The sequence below is a fragment of the Rousettus aegyptiacus genome, unplaced genomic scaffold, assembly GCF_014176215.1.
Source record: "Rousettus aegyptiacus isolate mRouAeg1 unplaced genomic scaffold, mRouAeg1.p scaffold_m13_p_5, whole genome shotgun sequence".
NCBI classification, from domain to species: domain Eukaryota; kingdom Metazoa; phylum Chordata; class Mammalia; order Chiroptera; family Pteropodidae; genus Rousettus; species Rousettus aegyptiacus.
The window spans coordinates 115,986,118-116,007,358 of record NW_023416308.1 but is presented as its reverse complement, the minus strand read 5'-3'; the positions used below and the strand labels follow the sequence as shown (position 1 = coordinate 116,007,358).

The 21,241-nt window shown below is 47.1% G+C and overlaps 1 protein-coding gene and 1 long non-coding RNA gene across 14 annotated transcripts; one reads left to right on the top strand and one right to left on the bottom strand.

Moving 5' to 3' along the window:
* Nucleotides 1–1,513: 1,513 nt before the first annotated feature.
* Nucleotides 1,514–6,429, bottom strand: LOC118602788. Its single transcript, XR_004950771.1, has 2 exons — nt 4,681–6,429; nt 1,514–3,299 (listed from the first exon to the last, which is right to left on the bottom strand). It is a non-coding gene; the product is annotated as an uncharacterized LOC118602788 (long non-coding RNA).
* Nucleotides 6,430–6,558: 129 nt separating this feature from the next.
* On the top strand, nt 6,559–20,348 carry SF1 (splicing factor 1). Of its 13 annotated transcripts, none has more exons than XM_016157739.2 (14): nt 6,559–6,948; nt 8,534–8,662; nt 11,409–11,484; nt 14,546–14,698; nt 14,881–14,970; nt 15,335–15,518; nt 15,601–15,716; nt 15,821–15,928; nt 16,684–16,864; nt 17,126–17,399; nt 17,737–17,796; nt 17,903–18,082; nt 18,828–19,032; nt 19,466–20,348. In XM_016157739.2, the coding sequence occupies exons 1-14, from the start codon at nt 6,918–6,920 to the stop codon at nt 19,593–19,595; spliced, it is 1,917 nt and encodes a 638-aa protein (XP_016013225.1). In that variant the 5' UTR covers nt 6,559–6,917; the 3' UTR covers nt 19,596–20,348. The 13 variants fall into 13 exon arrangements, with proteins under 13 accessions (XP_016013225.1, XP_036076207.1, XP_016013289.1 ...); XM_016157775.2 differs by having other exon boundaries at nt 6,729–6,948; nt 17,126–17,403; XM_036220311.1 differs by having other exon boundaries at nt 6,729–7,299.
* The last annotated feature ends 893 nt before the right edge of the window (nt 20,349–21,241 follow it).

The window sequence follows — 21,241 nt, the reverse complement described above, 5'->3', positions numbered from 1 at the left end:
CCAGCCCCGACGAGTCACCCTTGTCTGAGAAGGGGCGGCGGGGCGGGGTGGGGGGGCAGGTTGTGGCTGTCAGAGTGTAATGTGCCAAAGTGGGGGGGTCTGGGAAAAGCATAGGCCTCTGATACAATATTTGCTGCCAGCAAAGGCTGGCTACAAGCCAAAGAAAGATTAAGAAGCTGGGGATATGCACTGAAAGACAAATTATTTTATTTATGTATTTTTTAATAGGTAGCCTTTGCCTATGGTACACGATTTTTTAAAAATACGAAATGGAGACCATGAAAAGTCTCCCACCCAGGTCCCAGTGACTTATGAACCAAGCCTTCTGAAGGTATTGATGCACATTTAAGCAGTCCTGTATGCTTCATTCTTCTCCCTTTTTATCCCGTGGTGACGCACTACACACGCCGTTCGCACGCTGCCTTTGACATCCCCTGGAGAGCATCCCGGGATCGGGACCTCCCGCGTTTTGTTCCAGCCAGTGGTATTCCATTTGGGTTTCCCATAACCAGTGTTAGTTTCCTGTAGTTAGACCCCTATCTAGGGAAATGTTTCTACTACTTTGATATTACGAATGACACTGCAATAGTCTTCTGTCAGTGCCACTCTGTACATATTCAGGTGTCCTAGAGGACAAATTCCTGGAGTGGCGTTGCTGGGTCACAGGGCCGTTGGTCCTTGTGACAGCTACTGTCAAACTGCCCTGGGATGGATCAGATCAACCTTTCTCAGCCATAGCCATGCTGTGAGTGGAAGAGATGCAGGCCCCCCAGGGGGTTCAGGTAACACCCAGACACCAGTCGAGAGAGGGTCGAAAGGAAAAGCAACAGCCCAAATGTGGCTGTGCTCACTGTGGCCTGTCCAGCACCTGGTCACTGCCTGGTGCACAGTCATGCTTCCTGAGGGAAGGAGTGTGTGATGTGAAGAGATAGCCCGGGGCGAGCTCGCTGAGCTCTGTGTTCCTGGGTGCACCATAGCCTAAGGCAGCCTGCAGGGCTGTTGGGAGGATTGCAACGACACGGATGAATTTTAGAGAGATCGTGCCCGATTAAAACAGCAAATTGCATAGAACTACACACCGTATGATAGTCAAACTAAAGGACTTATTGTTTGGTGATAGATGCACATGTGATAAAACTCCATTAGGAGATCAGAAGAAAAAAAAGCACAAAATTTAAAATGATGGTTCCCGTGAGGGAAGTGGGGGCGGGGTAAGGCAGGACCCCAGGAGGCTGGTTCTCAGGCTGGGTGGCAGGTTCATAGGTGTTTAATTTACAGCACGGTTCCTTTGTTACATAAGCTGTGCACATCCTTTTGTATGTATCAGATACTATGTAATAAAACATCTAAATATTTTTAAGTAGTCCCTCAAAAATTAAAGCTCTATAACGGCTTCAAAACAAAAAAGGACAAAAACAAAAGCCGAGATAATTCTTTCCTAGATGATGAAATCAAGGGGAGATGATGAAATCGGCATTCTGTGTAGCACTGCGTGCGGGCAGATCCCTTTTTCGGTGGTTGCTTGCTTCTATCGTTTCTTTTTAAAAACAGCTTTAAAGAGGTATAATTGGCATACAGTAAACTGGATGTATTAAAAATGTACTACTTGATGACTTTGACAACATACACACCTGTGGAACCATTGCCACAATCACAATAACAAGCTGTCATCAACCCCAAGAGCTTCCTCGGCCTTTTTGTAAACACCCCCTCCTGCTCGTCTGCACCTCTCATTCCCAAGTAACCAGTGATCTGTCACTACAGATGAATGCGTATTTCAGAATTTATGTAAATAAAATCATATAGTATGTACGCCATTCTTGTTTGGTTTCTTTTACTAAGCACCATTATTGAGATCCATCCATGTTGTCGCATGGATTAATAGTCATTTCTTTTTATTTCCAAGTAGTATTCCATTGGATGTACCATAGTGTATTTAGCTGCTCACCTGTTGAACACCGGGCTGTTTCCCGTTTTAATTTGGATTATTATAAATAAAGCTTCTATGAACATTTGCGTATCAATCTTTGTACTTTCATTTCTCTTGGTAAATACTATGGACGAAAAGGGGCTCTGTAGTAAGTCTAAGGGAAAGTAACCTCACGAGGTGATCTGATCATAAATTCCTAATCGGGCGGGTCCTGGTGGATAGTCACACCCTAGACCAACGAAAGGCTTATTTTTTTTCTTAAGCCAGCCCTGTCCATTTTCTAGTGCACCTAGGTTAGCACACCTTGGAAGTGCCAGAAAGTAATCCTCTTTTTCCAGACCCCCTCAGAAGTGTGACCGACTTCGAGGGAGCACATAATCTTGTTAACTATCCTGTAATCCAATCTCTGCCTGGCTTTCTCCCACCTTCCTGTAAATCTTCCTTTCTTTCCCTCCTTAATTCCAAATGCATAAAACAAACTGCAAAATTCATTCTTTGGAGTATTTGAGATCTTGCTTGCTGGCATGCTATCAGTTGCCTCAAATAAATTCTTGTAAAAATCTTTCCAGATTTGGATGTTCTTATGTTGACTCCAGGAAGCAAGATCTCAACAAACTAAGAAAATGCTCTGGAGAATGACAGTATAGCAGTTTCTTTGATATCCCTGGAATAAAGGAGGAAAGGTAAGTAAAATTGAATAAAGGAGCAAACTACATGGGGGTTGGAATACAGGTTAACAAGATTATGTGCTTTCTCAGAGGCACCACACTTCTGAGGGGTCTGGAAAAGAGGATTACTTCCGGCACTTCCAAGGTGTGCTAACCTAGATGCACTAGAACAATGGGCAGGGCTGGCTTAAGGCAGAGATAAGCCTTTTACAGGACTGGAGCACGACTACCCACCAGGATCCACCCACTTAGGGATTTATGATCCATTACTCCGAGAGGCTGGATTTATTACAGCGCCCCTGTTTTGTCCCTATCAGCATGTTGTTAGTTTGGCTCAAATAAACTGTCATATAGGTTTGGACGTTCTTACATCAACAATACTTTGGAATAGAAGGGATGGGGTTTATGGTAGGTGTGTTCTACTTTTTACAAAACTGTCAAACTGTTTTCCAAAGCGGTTGGGTTGTATGTACCATTTTACATTCCCGCCGGCTGTAAGGAGAGTTCCGGTTCCTCCACATCCTCACTAACGCTTAGTAGAGTCAGTCTTCCTTAATTTTTGCCATTCATATAGGTGTGTAGTGGCATCTCATAGGTTTCATTTTTCATTTCCTTACTGACCAGTGTTGTCGAGTGTCTTTTTGCTGTGCTTATTTTCTGTGCATCTTCTTTGGTGATGTGTCTATTCAAATGTTTTGCTCCTTTAAAAAATAACAGTATTTTCTTATTGTTGAGTTTTGAGAGTCCTTTACCAGGTATGTGATTTGCACATATCTATTATGCTATTATTTCTAACTTGTATCTAACTCACAAATTCCATTACCCCTGGTTCAAAATATCTTTAACAGGAAGCTATAAGTAAACATGGTTGTCCAGGAAAAATAAAATTATGAAAAGTACTTGGTGCACCATGGGTGCTTACTCCACAGTGGATATTATTCCTAATTCAGGCAATGGAATCACAGGCGGGGCTCTCCAAAGGCTGAACACACAGGTGTTAGAGGATCTGCTCCCTCTAACACCAATTCTCTGACACCAAGTGGATGTCCCACAATTCCGTTCAATTCTGACATGAACTATCCTGAATTGGCAAAGCCCACCAAGGTTAAGGAATTCAGCGACAGTCCTGGGTCGCGAGGCTACCCACACCTCTGTCCAACTCGGTTACAAATACTGGGGTTCCTACGACCCCCGCCCCCTTCAGGTACAATTATTCACCAGAATGACACACAGAACTCGGGAAAGCACTGTTATTACTATTTTGTTGTAAAGGATACAAATGTACAGCTAGAAGAGACACACAGGGCAGCAAGGTCTGGAAGGGTCCTGAGCCTAGCCCATGCCCCCATGGAGCCACATCGGTATGGTCACCAACTCAGAAACTCTCCAAACTTCATTGTTCAGAGTTTTTATCGCACAGGCACGATTGATTAAATCATTAGCCCCGGGATTGAAAGCAATCTCTAGCCTCTTTCCCTTCCCCAGAGGTGAGGGGTAGGGCTAAAAAGTTGGTTGGTTTTTCTGAACAGCCACCATCCCGAAACTATCTCACGGCCTTCAGGGCTGGCAATGAGTCACCCTGTTAGCTTAAACTCAGGCATACTTCAAAGGGGCTTGTTATGAATAACAACACACTATCAGGAAACCCCAAGGGTTTGAAGTTCTGTGCCAGTATATACACACGCACATATGTATATATTTTTAAATTTTATGCTGTACCCTTGTATAAAATCAGAAGGCACCCAATTTTAAGCCCTAAGTGATTTTTCTGGAAGGCAGGAACTGAGTTCCACTTCTGAGGTATCCACCAAGCTGCATTGCACTCAGTAGCTGCTCAAACACTGAATGGCTCTTTTTTCTAATTTATTAATGTCTATTGAATTTTATCAGTTTTAATTTCTCCCCTCCTCCTTACAATTTGTTGTATTTACTGAATAAATTAATTTTTCTTCATTTTTAAACTATGATTTAAACACGTTGTATTTTTTCTTGTCCACGGTATTAACTTCACATTTTGTCATATGAATACTTGCTCAGTATAAGAATTCGAATAACATATAGAAAGAAGAAAGGAAAAATTACCTGAGATCCCGCCACCGTTGGAATTTGTCCTGTCAATGCATTTTTATAGTTACGTAATAATGTTAAATAAACGGGATCATCCCACACATTTTTAAAAAGCATGAAGCACATTTTGAAAACAGGCAGGGTTCTCACAGTGCGTTGGATCACTTCCAGGTGCCTGTTCCCCTCTCTGCCGTCTTCGCTGATAACGCATGCTGCGCATCCTTCCATAGCTTTCTGTATGCGACGTGCACACATAAGTCTGGAGTTTGTTTTACAGACACAGCATCATGTAACATAGGATTTATCTACTTCTTTTCTCATTTAAAAACAATACAGCACATCAGTCTTTCTCAGTCGGCTGGTATGGGTTAACTGCTTTTCAAGGCTGCTTTATTCAAAGCTGTGGATATTTCAGCTTGTGTAACCGGTCACATATTGATGGAAATTCACTGATTCCGGGTTTTTGCCATTATTAACGATGCTGCAGTAAAGGCAAAAGACCTTGAACACATTACATTATATAATCACATGCCTTGCTTTGGGGGAAGATTCCTGGGAGGGGGATTGCTATATTGAAAGGGTTTATTATTTTTCCTGAAAGGGGTACAATTTTAATAGACAACAGAATGCTTTCCAAAAAAGAACTTCACAGTAGTAGGTGTCAGCACATTTGTCTTTTGCTCTTTTGAAGGTTATATAAAGAGATTCCTCATTGTCACCTTAATTTTCATGCTAAGGGGGTTGGTATCCTTTTATGCGTTTTGACTATCTGCACTTGCTTTTCTTAAACTTGCCTATTTGTAGTCTTTGCTCATTACCTACTGTTTTTGTCTTTTCTAAAATTAGTTTTGAAGACTTCTTTACATATTAAAGATATTAGATCTTTATCGGTGGCAAGTATATTTTTCTAATTTCTTATTGTCTGTTGAATTTTTATCAGTTTTAATTTCTTTGGTAATCAAGTCTATCTTTATAGTTCATTTCCTGTATCCATACACTCTCTACCCCTAGGTTACCATGATAGCCACCTAAATTGTATTGTTTTATTGTTTAAATTCAGGACTTTATATCATTAGCTAAATCCACCTTTGTGGTAATTTTACCTATATATGGGAAATCTATTTACGGAGTCCATTCTGTTCCACTTGTCTTTCCTACATCATACTATTACATTGTTTTTTATACTGTATTGCCTGGAAAGACAAGCTCCTCTTCAATTCTGTTTACAAGCCTCCGCGCTATATTATTTTATGTGATTTTAAGATGATTTCATTAACCACCACTCCACTCGGATTCTGAGACTGCACTGTATTTGTAAACTAATTTTAGAATTGACAACTTTGTATTCTTTTCCGCCTAAATTATGTGTTCTATCGGCTCAAATGTTTTTAACCTTTCAATAAGACTCTTACAGCCTTTTTCCCTTCACTTTTTATTTTTTCAAAGAACAGGATGTCTTTTTACCTGCGGCGTCAACTGATCGAGTTTACGGGCACGCACCGGCCCCGTCCCTGGGTTACCATGGGAATAGAGGATTGACGTCACTCAGGACTTCCGCTCCAGACCAAGGGACCGTGAAAGGGGGAGCGGAGAGGCGGTGCTGCCTCATTTACGCATGCGCGCTCCTGCTCCACTCCTCTCCGCCGTAAATCTCGTTCGGCCGTGGCTTTTCCGCCGCGACCTCTCGCTTACTCCCAGCGAAACTGCTCCCCGGAGAAGGGGAGTGGAAAAAGAATCGAACAAGCGACAGCCAATCCCAGGACACTACGACGCAACCCAATTTGACTGATTCCATCATCTTCAGCCAATGAGAACGCGCCTGGTGCCTACGTCATAGAGTTCGCCCCACCCTAACTCCTCCTCTCTGGACTCCGAGCTCAGTTCGCGCAGTAACAAATGAAGTGCGCGCTGCGACACCTCCCAGCTCGCTAGGCTCGTCCGCCATTTCCTCGCCTGGCCTAACGGTCCGGCCAATCCCAGCGCGCATCGAGAAGGACGGAAGCTCCGCCAATCGGAGGCCGTCGATTACGACCCTTCGCCTCGGCCCGGCCCAATCCAGGCCTCGGCCCCTTCGCCCCCGGCCCGCCCCCGCGGCGCCCTCTCTCCTCCCTCTTTGTGCGTCTCGCGCCGCCGCCGCCCGCCGCGTGAGAGGACGGGCTCCGCGGCAGCGCAGTCGAGCCCCCTCCCCCCGGAAGATTCGCTAAGGAGAAGCCGCCGCCGAGGAGCCGCCGGTGCCGGTCCGCAGGGGCGCCATGGCGACCGGAGCGAATGCTACGCCGCTGGGTAAGCTGGGCCCCCCCGGCCTTCCCTCCCTTTCCGGACCCAAGGGGGGCTTCGAGCCGGGGCCACCGCCTGCCCCAGGGCCTGGGGCGGGGCCGCTGGTGCCCGGACCGCCGCCTCCGTCGTCCACGGGCTCGGTGGGGGCCCTGACCGCGGCCTTCCCCTTCGCGGCGCTGCCGCCGCCTCCACCGCCGCCGCCGCCACCCCCGCCACCGCCCTCCCCGTGCTCCTCGTACCCGCCGCCGCAGCCGCCCCCTCCGCCGTCGCTCTACCAGCGCGTGTCGCCGCCGCCGCTGCCGCCACCCCAGCCGCCGCGTCAGGACCAGCAGCCGGGCTCGGCCGGCGGCGGAGGAGGTGAGTCGGGCCGAGAGAGCGCGAGAAGCGTCGCGCGGACGGGCCCGGCCGCCTGAGGGGCGCGCGGCGGCGGCGACGGCGGCTGCACGCGGCAGGGGCGCGCGCGCGCACGGGGAGGCCCTGGTGGAGGCGCCACGGGGCGCGCGGCCTGGTTCGTGGGCCGCGAGTGCGCACGCGCTCTTTGGGGGGGGCGGTCAGGGCGGGAGGTTTACTGTGCGCAGGCGCAGTGTGAGGCCAAGGTGTGCAGCCCGATAAAAAGCTGGGGGGTCCTCTGTTGCTCTCCGGCCCCCGGTGTAAGGGAGAGGTGTGCTGGGGGTTGAGTGGCGGACAGGGTGCTGGATGTGCCTGTCAGGAGGGTGTGAAAGGGTCAAGTGATGACGTGGAACATCCTCTTCCTGGTTGTAGAGAGAAGTCTGAAAGGGACAAAAGTACCAAGAATAGCTCTTCTATTTCGGCTGTAAAGCAGGGTTTTCACTGCAGTAAACGAAAGAGTTCGAAAGTTCAGAGGATGATTGTCTTTGACCTAGTGTGGCTCTTTCCCTAACCACCCTTCATTTAGAGAAGTCTGATACACCTCGTTGTTGGGGCTTCCCCCAAGGCCTGCTTTTGTGAGCCAAATGTGTAGTGAATTTCTCCGTATGTATTGGAGAAGGATTTGGCTACTATTGTACAGTTTGTTCTTGATTGAACTTTTAATATGTCTAGTTAGCCAGCAAAATCAAATGGTAGTATTGACTAAACTGAAGACAATAGTAGTCTGGTTGAAGAATCTAGCCATAGGTGGTTCTGTGCTCTGGTGCATTTAGAAAGGTGACTAGTAGGGAGATGGAGTGGGAGGAGCTAGCGGTCCCGGAGATAGCTTTATAAACTTGTTTGATTTATTCATTCTACTCTTGTCTTCCCTGAGGCTTTAAAAGCATTCATGGATGGTGTATATATGTTCTCAACACTTTATTTCCCCCGCGAAACTTTATGCATTAAGATTTGTTAGCTCGTTTACATACTTCATGGAGTTTTTCTGAAATGTTCACATTTCGGAATCATGTCCAAGTGTCTTTGTATTGGCTACATGTCTCCGATTTCTCAGGTTTGTGTTTTCTTCTTTGCCATTTACATTTTAGGTCAAGTTCTGTTTCATAGTCTGCTGAGGCTGTGTGTAATGTCATAAGTGTCCTGAATTGGTGGTTACTCTACTGGTTTCTGTTTACATCTGATTGACTTTATCTGCCTTTAGACTTCCCAAATAAGAAGCGGAAGAGGAGCCGATGGAACCAAGACACAATGGAACAGAAGACGGTGATTCCAGGAATGCCTACAGTTATTCCACCTGGACTTACTCGGGAACAAGAAAGAGCTTATATAGGTAAATACACGTTCTGCACTCAAATATATTTTCAGGTCATTACTGTTTATTCTGAGCAATATGTTACCATTTGAAAGTTTGAGGCTTTAAAGTTTTCTGTTTTGAGATGAGGTATGGTCAGTTGTACTTTTATGACTTTGACGTAATCTTTCAGTTTTTGCTCTGTGAGTCCGGCATTTGTAGTTCCTTGTTTTGATCTGTTGTTAACAGCAGTGTTCTCCATGAGTGCCAGCAAGGTAGAGGGGCTCACTTAGGAGTGAGAATAGTCCCCAGTTCACCACACCCCACCCTTTTCAGCTGCTGTTCATTGACAGTTGATGAGGTGAGTGTCTTACGCCTCTCTGGATACGGCCCCAGTGGAGAACACTGCAGGTATTGTAAAACCAAGTACCTTTTTCACAGCATGGCCTTTCACCATAATTTCATATTCCTCCCTCCCCCTTAAATGCGATTTTTCACTTTTTATAGGTACTTTCTGAAAGGAACAAAAAAACACTCAGTTTAATCGAAAAGTGGTTCTAAAAATGTGTTTACAGTGCACCCCCTTTTTATCATTTTGTTGAGTTTTACCGTTCCTTCAGCATCATTTCTGGTTTGGTCTTTGGAGAGCTGTCTTAAAATGAGGGCTCTTGTTTTTACTACTAAAGAACTCTGCTGGGAAAGGGGTGCTGCTCGGGTGTGGAATAAAGTGGCAGAATAAAAGGTCTTAACTGTTGGGAAATTGTAAGAATTAAGAAGGACTGTCCACAGCGGAAATGAAATTAACCTCAAAATTACCTTTTTAAAAAATACAAGGTTTTTTAATGCAAGTTTTACCTTTATGTACCTGTGTGGCTGTCTGAAAAAAGTTCACTTGATATACACTTCCTACTAACCAAATAAACATCCCTTTTGGAATAAATTAGGGCAAAGGTTTCCTAGGCCTATGAAGCTTTGGCCTTCACAAATAAAAAAACTTCAAGGCTGGCATGTTATTGAAGATCATAACCTTACATTTTTAAGCTTGTCGAGAATTTTGAGGTATTGGAATTGTCTAATTATTCACAGTACTAATATTTCTTCTTTCCCCACTGTTCCTATCTACTCCTACCCACCCCCTCATGCCTCATGTTAGACTGGTCTGGGTCTTTACAACCTCGTGAAAATGTCCCTAATGGAGCGATATCCTCAGAACATAAGGAGACTTAGAAAATGATAAAACAAACTCATTTTTTAAATTTGCAGTTTTCTTACTGTGGAGGGAGTTAATGCCCTGCGCTCTAAGGGTTATTTATAGCTATAATCAAAGTAGCAAGAATCAAAGCTGAGGGTGGTGTAGATCTCTGCTCCAAGGAAGGTAGCAACCTTTTCATTTAATTTTCAGTGCCAGTTATTTCCTCAAATCAGGTCCCCAACCCTTACAGTCCTGTTAAGAGGAAAGAGGACTACCTATCCCCCATGAAGGTGACTTTCACCTTGAGTTGTCGAGGTTAGTACTTGTCTACCAAGTCAGAACTTTTCTGGCATAAAAGAGGTTAGGGAGCCATGGGCCTTATTACTCATGCTCTGTCTCTCAAAGTACACACTGCCTTGTATAGAAAATGCCCACAATATATTTTCTTGATATTAATGTGGATTTTCATTTCTTCAGAGTTTGGATGGGTGTGTGGTATTACCATGTGGGATATATTTAAAATTAGAGGGTATCTTGAGTTAGACATGCGTTAATCCTGGCTTGGAGCCAGTTCAACTTTAACCCAACCCCGTAAGACTTGCCCTTGTTAAGAGATGCCTGCTCAGAACTCAGATGCTCCAAAGGTAAGAAACAGGTGGTTGTTCAGCATACTGAAGAAAGTGGTCTGGCTCTGCAGATCCCATTATCTTGAGAAATCAGCCGGGTAACATTTCCCTGGAGTCACTGAACTTTGTGAAACCCTCATCTTTCTTTTTCATATACAGCCTCATTATCAAGGTCTGAGGGCCACACACATCCTCCTAAACCCACACTTTCCATCCTCTCCCTCCCCTGCTTTTACTCTCATATAAGGAGGAAGTCTAAAAACAGAATTCTTGCATCTTACTGTTATGGTTTATTAAGGTGTATGGATTGTCAACTAAAATTTGAATATAAGCAGGTACTGGGAGATCCCTACTAGTGTGGATCTGGTTGTATAGAAAGAATATAGAACGAATATGGGTGTTGAATTGGTTATTAAATGTCTTGCTTAAGGAATTTAAAGCTTGGTATCAATGAAAATGATGTTTGCTCAACTGGTATGTTTCCTTGTCCCATGTTAATTAGTTCTCATTTTGGGCTATGCTTAATATTTAATGAAGAAAAATTAACTCTCAAGAGTCTTGCCCTCAAGAAAGTAATTTGGTAGGAATGAGGTTTCGGTGATAACTTATATGGTTTGGTTCGGGGTGCCAATTGTTAATAGCAAGGCTTGATGGGGGAGGGAGAAGTGAAACACCTAATAATTGCTTTGACGTTAGCCATAGTGAACAGTATACTGCTAACCCCTCTTCCAACAAACTGTTTGCTTCCTTAAGTGATAACCATTTTGAAGTGAAAAATACCTGTAGATGTAATTGGACTCCTGCCAATAGGTGGTTGGGAGTTTTTGCCTCAATGTGTTCACTGATCAGTCGTCCCTTTCAAAGTCTCCGAGTTCTTCATGCTTGTTATTGAGATTTGAGATGTTTTTTGGTAACATTGTCTTTTTTCCATCCTTTTTTTTTTCTTTCCTAACCTGGTTTCTTCCAGTGCAACTGCAGATAGAAGACCTGACTCGTAAACTGCGCACAGGAGACCTGGGCATCCCCCCTAACCCTGAGGACAGGTTGGGAAACAGTTTTAACCAGCTGACAGTAACGCTTTTACCTTTTTCTCAATACGTTTTACTGGTGGCAACATATTGTGTCAGTTCAATAAAATTCTAGTAAGACAACTGGTACTCTATTCTGGGGCATAGGGTTTAATTAGCAATATATATGTGGTCATGGTCAGTCATCAGTTAGAAAATTGGAATGAAACTTAATTACTAGCAGAAAAAAAAAGTTACAGGAAAATGGACAACTGGTTTTCAATTGGTAAGCATGTAGATTTTAACCTGATTAACTCACCTGTAAGGACAGTGAGTATATAAAGAAGGAGTATGTACAAATTTTCAGTTAACCAGCTTTTTCAGTACCTGCTTTGGCTGAAAGCCCAAGGTGTAGAGTTTTTCTCACAGGTACACGATGCAGGAATTAAGAATATTTTTGAGCATCACTGAATTTGAGCAGCCAGAAACTCAATCTAATCAGCTCATTGCTACAAATCTTCCTGCTCATGGTTTTGAGATGGTTTTTAAATAGATGAGATTTCTAACCAACTTCCTTCACTGCCAGTTAATTTTCAGCCTTGGCCATTGCCTGGGGGTATTGAGGGGCCAGAATATTCTCACCTGTTTTGGGAAGGCAAGCAACCAACCCTGAGTTACTTTTTTTTTTTTTTTTTTTTTTTTCTTCCTCTTTTTAAGAGGAGTGTGGTCCTCAAACAGCTGTGGTCAGATTTCAGTTTAGAATTTTACCTCTGAAAAGAAAAAAGTCTGTCTGAGGAAAATGAACTTTTTGAACAAGAACTTTATTAGCTGATAATGGTCTTTGAACAGCTAAAATCTGGTCTATTTAATTGGAAGGACAATATGCCTCCCTCAGTGAAATTTCTCTTCCTGCGTGCAGCATAATTGAAAACACTTCGCTTTAAAAAGTAGTGTTTTTGGCTTTTGTTACCCTGTTAATAGCTTGTTAAATCAAAAAGATATAATGGTTTTAGAAGCCACTTTTATGCTACCTTCTGCTGCCCTTTGACAAGAAACATTATTTCCCCGTAATGACTTTAATTTCACTTAATTTGTTATTTTTTTCACCTGTAGTTTTGTTGGAGGTGGTTTTCTATTTCTTGACTTTTTTTTTTAATTTTTAAAAAAAATTTTTTGAAGATATGCATTGTAGGTTGTAGACCACAACTGTTTAGTGCCTTTTTGGCCTTTTTACCTTTAATAATATGTCTACAGGTTACCAGGCAATTTCTCAAAAGGTTGAATTTTTAACAAACCCGTGCTTTCTGGAGAACTGGGATTAGGTTTAGTTGATCTATACGATGCCTACTTGAAGTGAAGAAGTTGGGCCAATCTAACCTTTAGAATATCAGCTTTTGCCTTTCACATTCACAACTTGGGAAGAGGTTAAACTGTTATAAGGTCTTTACATGACCAATTTGGTACTGGTAAAACTTGTTTTGGTGATTAGCCAAAAATGCTTAATTCTAGACAGCTATGGGGTGAGAATTAGAAACATTAAGCATGTTAGAAATAAAACCAGAGCAGAGTTTTTCTTCTCGTATTCAGTTTTAAAGAGTCCCTAATGCCTGATTGGTTTTGCTTTTGAGTCCAGGTTGGAGGGAAATGCATGAGTTTCTTACCTTAATAAGATTATTTCTTAAGAAGGTGTACTTTCAGTATTAAGCCACTTTATGTCATTTTGATGTTGCTTAAGTTGCACAGTTAAAAGTTTTTAAGTCACTTGTAGACTTAATTGTATAAGATGATAGTCTAATAAGCTGGGGTATATTTGCTTTTGTTCACTATTACTGGATTGTGCTAACAATTTATACAAATGCTAGAAACGGAGGTGTCATTTAGCCGTCATTAGCCATGAACAAACCTGACCTTTTATTCCATCGTGTGTGTAACGTGGTATATGACATGGTTCCCTTTAGGCTGAAGACAGTGGGAGCAGCCGAGTTCAGTCCTTGCTCTCCAACTAGGCAAGGTTCTCAAGTAAACAAAAAGGGTGTAGGAGTCTTGATGACTTTTCAGGATGTTTTTTTTTTTTTTAATAACCTGATCCACATGGTCTCTTCCCTTCTTGCAGCTGCTACTAAATTTTCATTCAGAATATCAAGCTATGGTCCTTTTTGTAATCTTTACTCAGAATTCTAGGAGTGTAACTTTTCTTTTTTTATTACCGCAAAATCCAGCTGTGGTAAACTGACCATTTATCATTACTATTTTTTACTTGTAGCAACAGCATTTTACTTCTTAAAAAAAAAGAGAGAAAATCTGCTTTCTGGACTTGTAAACTCTGGTGGAGAATCAGAGGTTTTCCCTTGCTGTTTGCAGGTTCAGACCCTAGACAAGTACTTGACCAAATCTGCATTCGCAGCCTCTCTCAGAAGCTGCTTAGCACGTTAACGTTTTTCTCTACCCAGACTCCCCAACCTCGAACAGCCAGAAAACAGGTTGACTCCTGGGCCTTGGACACAGCCAGCCAGGCCATTGAAGGAAAAGCAGAGACGAAGCCTTGAACCATCTCTCTCCATGTGGGGGCAAAGTAGCTGCAGTAGCCTCGAGTCCTAGTTGCATTGGGTTAAAGAGCTCAAACATGCTTCCTCTGTGGTAGGGAGGGGTGCAGACACTCTTCCTGATAGGGCCTGAGCTCTGCAAGAGTTAACCTGTTACTAAACTTGGGGTTTCATAGTTCATAAAATTTGTAATATTGTCAAGTTTTTTGCAACTAACAGTCCATATTTGGCAAGAAGACTCCAGAGGATACTGTCCTTGCCATTTATAGTCCAAAGATTTCCCCCCAGAAGGACAGACTTTTTTCCTCTCATCGCTTTTAGAAGCGAACTCGTTTTTTTTCCTTTCTCACACACACCCCAGTCCCCCTAATGCTAAGCCAGCTTCCATCTCCCCATTCCACACGAACTTGAATAGCACACGTTATGGTCGGTTCCTCCGAAGAGTGTTGTGTTAGGGTCTGAGAGGCAGAGGGGCTGGGGAAGACTTATTATAGCCCATGTGGGACTGAGAGAAAAGTGAAGGCAGAGCAGTAACGGTGGTCTGTTTCCCACAGGTCCCCTTCCCCTGAGCCCATCTACAATAGCGAGGGGAAGCGGCTTAACACCCGTGAGTTCCGCACCCGCAAAAAGCTCGAAGAGGAGCGGCATAACCTCATCACAGAAATGGTTGCCCTCAACCCTGATTTCAAGCCACCTGCAGATTACAAGTAAGAGGGGCTAGGCTGTCCGGGACAAGGACACGTGCAGGTTACATGTGACCTGGTAGAACCATTTCGGTACTACTTACTTGTACCCCAAATCACCTATAGTTAATACCAAGCATTCGAGAAGAGCTGATTAGTCTGTCACCTTTCAGAAACGTGCAGTCAATGAGTCTTTTCTTCCACAGACCTCCAGCAACACGTGTGAGTGATAAAGTAATGATTCCACAAGATGAGTATCCGGAAATCAACTTTGTGGGGCTGCTAATTGGGCCCAGGTGAGAACTTCTAGCCCATGACATAATGAATTGCTAAGAACCTGTGAGATGAGTCTGTTGTGCCTAATTGGGTGGCATTGGTGGCTTACTTTCCTGTTTTTTGGTAGGACCTTCACTTTAATTGAGTACATGCTTTTTATGTGAGAAGTATTCTTTAACTTCCTCATTTTACTACAGAGAAGTCATATCTTGAGGATTGCTCTGGCTGATGTTAACTTAGAGATGATGGAGGTCTTGGGAAAATGCAGTTTTCTGCGCTCAGGGTGTCCTGCTAATAGTGCCTGATTATCCCTTCTCTGCCCCCTCTGGCATGTGAATTTGCATGTCAGGTGTATAACAACTCAGTCTTTTCTGCTTGCGATAGAGGGAACACGTTGAAGAACATAGAGAAGGAGTGTAATGCCAAGATTATGATCCGAGGGAAAGGGTCCGTGAAAGAAGGGAAAGTTGGGCGCAAAGATGGCCAGATGCTGCCAGGGGAAGATGAGCCCCTTCACGCCCTGGTGACCGCCAACACCATGGAGAATGTGAAGAAAGCAGTAGAACAGGTGAGAGAGCCAGCAAGCAAGTGTCTTGCCAGAATTCTAGGTGGTGGTCTCAGCACTCATGTAACTATTGTGTCTGCATTAGATAAGAAACATCCTGAAGCAGGGGATAGAAACCCCTGAGGACCAGAACGATCTCCGGAAGATGCAGCTTCGGGAGTTGGCTCGCTTGAATGGGACCCTTCGGGAAGACGATAACAGGTATGGGATTGGTTTAGAGGGGCATGCACAGAGACATGGAGAACCGACAGAAGCAGGGGGGAGGCTAGCTACGGCTCTTGAGGTAACTTTTTCTCTCTCAACAGAATCTTAAGGCCCTGGCAGAGCTCAGAGACCCGCAGTATCACCAATACCACAGTGTGCACCAAGTGTGGAGGGGCCGGCCACATTGCTTCTGATTGCAAATTCCAAAGGTGAGGGGCCGCACCCGTGGGTTCCTGGGAACCGGTGGTTACAGGACGGCGCTCTGGCAGTGGTCGGTTGCTGCTAACCCTTAGACTCAGGAGAAGCTTCCTTTCTGTGGCTGTGTCTGTAGTGGTGTGATTTAAAGCCCAGCATGATTAGTAGCAGCCTGTACAGAACACACTTTTGTTTTATTGCTCATCTTGAGCCCAGGAAAACTGGAAACGTCCATTCTAGGTGTGTCTGCACTGTGGCTCAACATTAAGTGTGTGGTTTTTTTTTTTTTGCTGCTTAAGATTGGTTTAAGAGGACTAAGTAAGCAACGTATGGATTTTGACCAGTTGCAAACCAGTGCTCGATAGTCACATTTTTCCACTTTGGTGGCGCTGCTACGGAAGTTCTGGCAGTTGTGTTCCAGTCTCGTGTGGATTTTCCTTCACTCAAACTGGGAGTGCAGAATTTGATCAAACTCGGCTATTTAGAAGAACTTGCGCTTTCCTGGCTCGCACGGGTGGCCGTGGTCTGGAGCTCACTGTGTTCTCTTGGTTTGCCTCAAGGGTGTCTGCTGGGGCAGAGATAACGTATGTCGATCCCAGATGCAGAGCTGGGCCCAGAACTGAAGAGCTGATGAGATCTTTGAGGAATGTTTTAGGAAGGAGATTATTTGGTTCCTCAAAGCTTTTCCTGTATAAACTACTCAGGGTAAAAAAACGTTTTCTTCTTAATGATTTTTCCCCTTTCTCTGTGTTCCCTACCCCACTTTTAGGCCTGGTGACCCCCAGTCAGCCCAGGATAAAGCACGGATGGATAAAGAATATTTGTCCCTCATGGCCGAGCTGGGTGAAGCACCAGTGCCAGCATCTGTGGGCTCCAGCTCCGGGCCTGCCAGCACTCCTCTGGCCAGTGCGCCTCGGCCTGCTGCTCCCGCCAACAACCCACCTCCACCGGTGAGCTTCAAGGGCTGGTTCTCACGGTCTGGCCCCCCATTCTCTTTCTCAGAGACTGGGGGCTGTGGCCAGGTGCTTGGGGTAGAACAGGTTGATGGACGTGGCTGGCAACATTGTTCTTCAGAGATGTCAGGACATTTGGGGACCTCTCACTTTGGAAAGATTCTGTCCTTGTGTTCTGGTCCTCTGGCATAGCTGAAAGAACAGTGTTGCCACCAGGGGGAGCAGGCAGGGATGTTGGCCGGAAATGCTCTCACGTAGTCTCTCATGTCCACCACCCAGAGCCGCCCGCCCTGGATGAATTCTGGCCCTTCAGAGAGTCGACCCTACCACGGCATGCACGGAGGTGGTCCTGGTGGGCCTGGAGGCGGCCCGCACAGCTTCCCACACCCGTTACCCAGCCTGACGGGCGGGCATGGTGGACATCCCATGCAGCACAACCCTAATGGACCCCCACCCCCTTGGATGCAGCCGCCGCCGCCACCGATGAACCAGGGCCCCCACCCACCTGGGCACCATGGCCCTCCTCCAATGGGTAAGTAAGTGTCAGACCAGAAACCTTGGGGCTTTGGGTTAAGCAAGGGTTATATCATGTCGCTGCGAACTAGAAGCAGCTCTCATGAAAGTGCCTGAGTATTGCACTGTGTCTTTTCTCAAGGGTTGGGCTCCAGAAGGAGCAAGATTCCATTCCGGTTCAGGAAGGGATTTCAGGGCGGGATAGGTACAGACCTACCTGTTAATAGGGGAGATGACAGAACTGCTCTTGTGAGAGTAGCAACTGCAAGTTGTGTGATTGAGTAAGCTGTTGGTGGGGGCGTCTTCCTGGCCAGTTCAAATGTCCTGCTAAGTCCCTGCTCTTTCCTTCCATCAAGATCAGTACCTGGGAAGTACGCCTGTGGGCTCTGGGGTCTATCGCCTGCATCAAGGAAAAGGTAATGGAGCCTAATGTTCGCTCATTTTGGGGGCGTCACCTAGGCCTGGGAGTCTGTCCCAGCTCTGCGCTCTTGAGGCCTCACTCTCGCCTCCATCTACCTTCAGGTATGATGCCGCCGCCGCCTATGGGCATGATGCCGCCGCCGCCGCCGCCACCCAGTGGGCAGCCCCCGCCCCCGCCCTCTGGTCCTCTTCCCCCATGGCAACAGCAGCAGCAGCAGCCTCCGCCGCCCCCTCCGCCCAGCAGCAGTATGGCTTCCAGTACCCCCTTGCCATGGCAGCAAAGTGAGTGGCATATTTTGGGCTCGTGGGGGTGGGAGGGAAGGGAGGGTGGGGCTGAGAGGAAGGAGAGAACCTCACAGCCCACACAGGCAGGCTGACACCTTGGGATGAGACTCTGGTCTCTGCTGGGGGTGTAAACAGAGAGGGCCTCATGGTCCCTGGGGGTCTGGGGAAGAGAGCTGATGTTTGGCGTGGTTGTGTCTGGGGAGAGGTCTCGGGGGGGCCTGGAGGGGAGGCTGTGACTGTAGGTAGGGCGCCAGGAGTCCAGGCTCATGGGCCAGGCGAGTTGGCTGGCACAAGCCTATGCACACAGCCAGGGACGGGCGGTGCATGCATGCTCTGGAGAGGGATGTGACTGGGCCTGAGAGAGACTGCAGGGATGGGACCTGGCAGTGGGCAGAGTAGCTGTGGCCTTGAGGTTGAATGTGCCGTTCGGTGGTGGCGGCGGATGGGCAGAGGGATGTCAGAGCCGGTTCTTGTGTCTGGTACCTTCCCCGCAGCCCTTTAGAGGGCATTGGTGACAAAGGGCTTACTCAGTTAAGCCCAGAGACCTTGAGGCTGACCCCAGGGTAGTCCTGCCCACCCCTCCACTCCCCATCATCAGGACAGCCCCGCCCGCCCGCCCCCCACCACCGTACCGCATGCCAAGCAAGGAGCAGGCGCCCCTCGCCCCCATCCCAAGGCAGCAGCCGCAGAGAGCCGCGGTGTGCCCCCGCGCGTGTGACCTTGGGCTTCTTTACCACCCCAGATACGACGACTACCACCACGAGCGCTGGCACAGGGTCCATCCCGCCATGGCAACAGCAGCAGGCGGCTGCCGCAGCTTCTCCAGGAGCCCCTCAGATGCAAGGCAACCCCACTATGGTGCCCCTGCCCCCCGGGGTCCAGCCGCCTCTGCCGCCCGGGGCCCCTCCCCCTCCGCCGCCTCCGCCACCTGGTTCCGCCGGCATGATGTATGCCCCGCCCCCTCCTCCTCCGCCTCCCATGGACCCTTCTAACTTTGTCACCATGATGGGCATGGGGGTGGCGGGCATGCCGCCCTTCGGGATGCCTCCAGCTCCCCCACCGCCTCCACCACAGAACTAGACTCGGTTTTTTAAGAAAATATATATTATAGAGAGAGAGAATTGGTCTCGTTTAAACACACGCCGAACCTCACCATATGGAGCCAGACATTGGGACGCACGCATGTGATTGTGTGCACGCATGTGTGTGTGTGCACGCACCGGGCTGGGCCAGGCGACCGAGGACTCGCTTGGGTACGGGCAGGTGATAGTAGGGGCGCCAGCTTGGGCTCTCCTGGCGCCCCGTAGCATCGAGTGTCTTCTTTGTCTTCTTTCTCTCCTCACCCAACTCCCTTTGCCTCTCCCCAAACCGGGCCGCCAGGATCCCTCCCCGCGGCGGCGATGGCCCGAGCCATGAGAGTGAGGACTTTCCGCGCCCATTGGTGACCCTTCCAGGCAGACAGCCTCAGCAACGCCCTTGGTGGACAGGATGGTTCGGCAAAGCAGCCTGAGTTATTTTTGTGGACGGAATTGGAACACGCTGGCTCCATATTGTGAAATTTTTATTAATTTTTTTCTTTTTCCTTTGTTATTTCCTTATCTCTTCCTTTCTTCAGACTCCGTCCAAGGAGATGCTCTCCCCGGTCTTCTGCTGCAATGATTTCTTTCCCTTTTCTCCATTCTTCACTCTTTTCCAAGGAGAGAGGAGCAAATGGTTTTAGGCAAAGGCCTTGGCCACTGATGTCAAGCCAGTTGGGAGGGTTGTTCCTTTGGTTCAAATATTTCCAAGGTGCCACAGCAGCGCCCAGAGACTTTAAGTGTGGGGTTTTGTCTCTGCTACCCTCAGAGCAGTGGCGTAATTGCCAGGTCCAGGGTCCACATCCACCCTGACGCCCTGCCAGAAGTAGGCGTGGCCACCTCGGGCTGTCCGCCAGCCCGGAGAATCGTCTCCACGCTCCCTGAGCACCTCAGCTGCCTCCTATTCCGTTTGTTCCTCTCCTTCCCGGAAGGCTTCCTTTTAAATTTTCTTTTGATTCCACATGTCTGTTTTGCAGTGTCTAGGGGTTTGAGCCCCTTGTTTTTCGTTCTGCTTCCTTTTTTCTCCCTTCCCTCTTCATGGAGTGATTATGTTGACAATAATGTATGATGCGCGTTCTCTTCACTGGTTTATCTGCAGAAATTTCTCTGGGCTTTTTTTTTTTTCCAGTGTATGATTCAATACTGCGTTAAAGGGGGGTGTTCCAATAAAAGAGCAGTGTGGTTTTTTCGGTCTGTTTATTTTTTCCTCTCAAACGCTTTCTACCCGCACCCCCACCAGCAGCAGCAGTACCAGTTACCTGTGTACAGCACCTGGCCACAGTCGTCCCTTCTCCCTGGGTAACTCTGGGACATTCTCTAAGGCAGCCTCCTGCCTCCCTCTGTAGCTTTGCTGGTAGAAGCCGAGCGTGTGGGTGGCCCCCTCACCTCCGCCTTCTTTACTGGTTAATAGCCAAGAACCGGGTGCGCTCACCCCACCCTTAATTTCTCTGGTCCCTGTCCTTTTGGAGGCCTTTACCTGGGGCTCGGATCCCTTACATTTGACGAGCTCCAATTGTGATTTGTGCCTGGAAGCTGCCACCTGACCAAGGCTCTGGGCCTAAGGAGGCATCAGCACTAAAGGTCAAGCCAACTAATCCCGCCTGTCAGGCACAGAGCAGCTAAAATTAAAACTGCCAAGTGGCTTTTCTTTCTCTGCTGGTGGCTTGCAGCCTGCCAGCGCTGCAGGCTTGGGGGAGTTAGGGGGGCAAGAGAAAGTGCCCCACCTTGTGCTTTGTAAGCACTTCTTTGCAAAGTGTCTTAGGCTCTTTCACTCCTTTGTGTCTAGGGCAGTGGCTAGTGACACCAGGAGAAGCCGCGTCTGGCCTCCGTGAGGTAGAGGTCCTCATCCCGTCACTGCCCTGGGGAGCTGCAATAGCCCCTTCCCAGCTGCCTCTCCTTCCTCAGGGAGTCCAAGGGACGGCCACCCCCTGCACCTGGCCCATGGGGACAACTCTCGCCTGGGCTGCTGTCCAGCTTCAAGCTGGAGCCGGCCACTGCTGTTGAGGTAGAGTGGAGCCCTGGTGTCCAGGCCCCGTCCAGGGTGCCTGTTCCTTGATGTAGGCCTGCAGGGGTTAAGGAG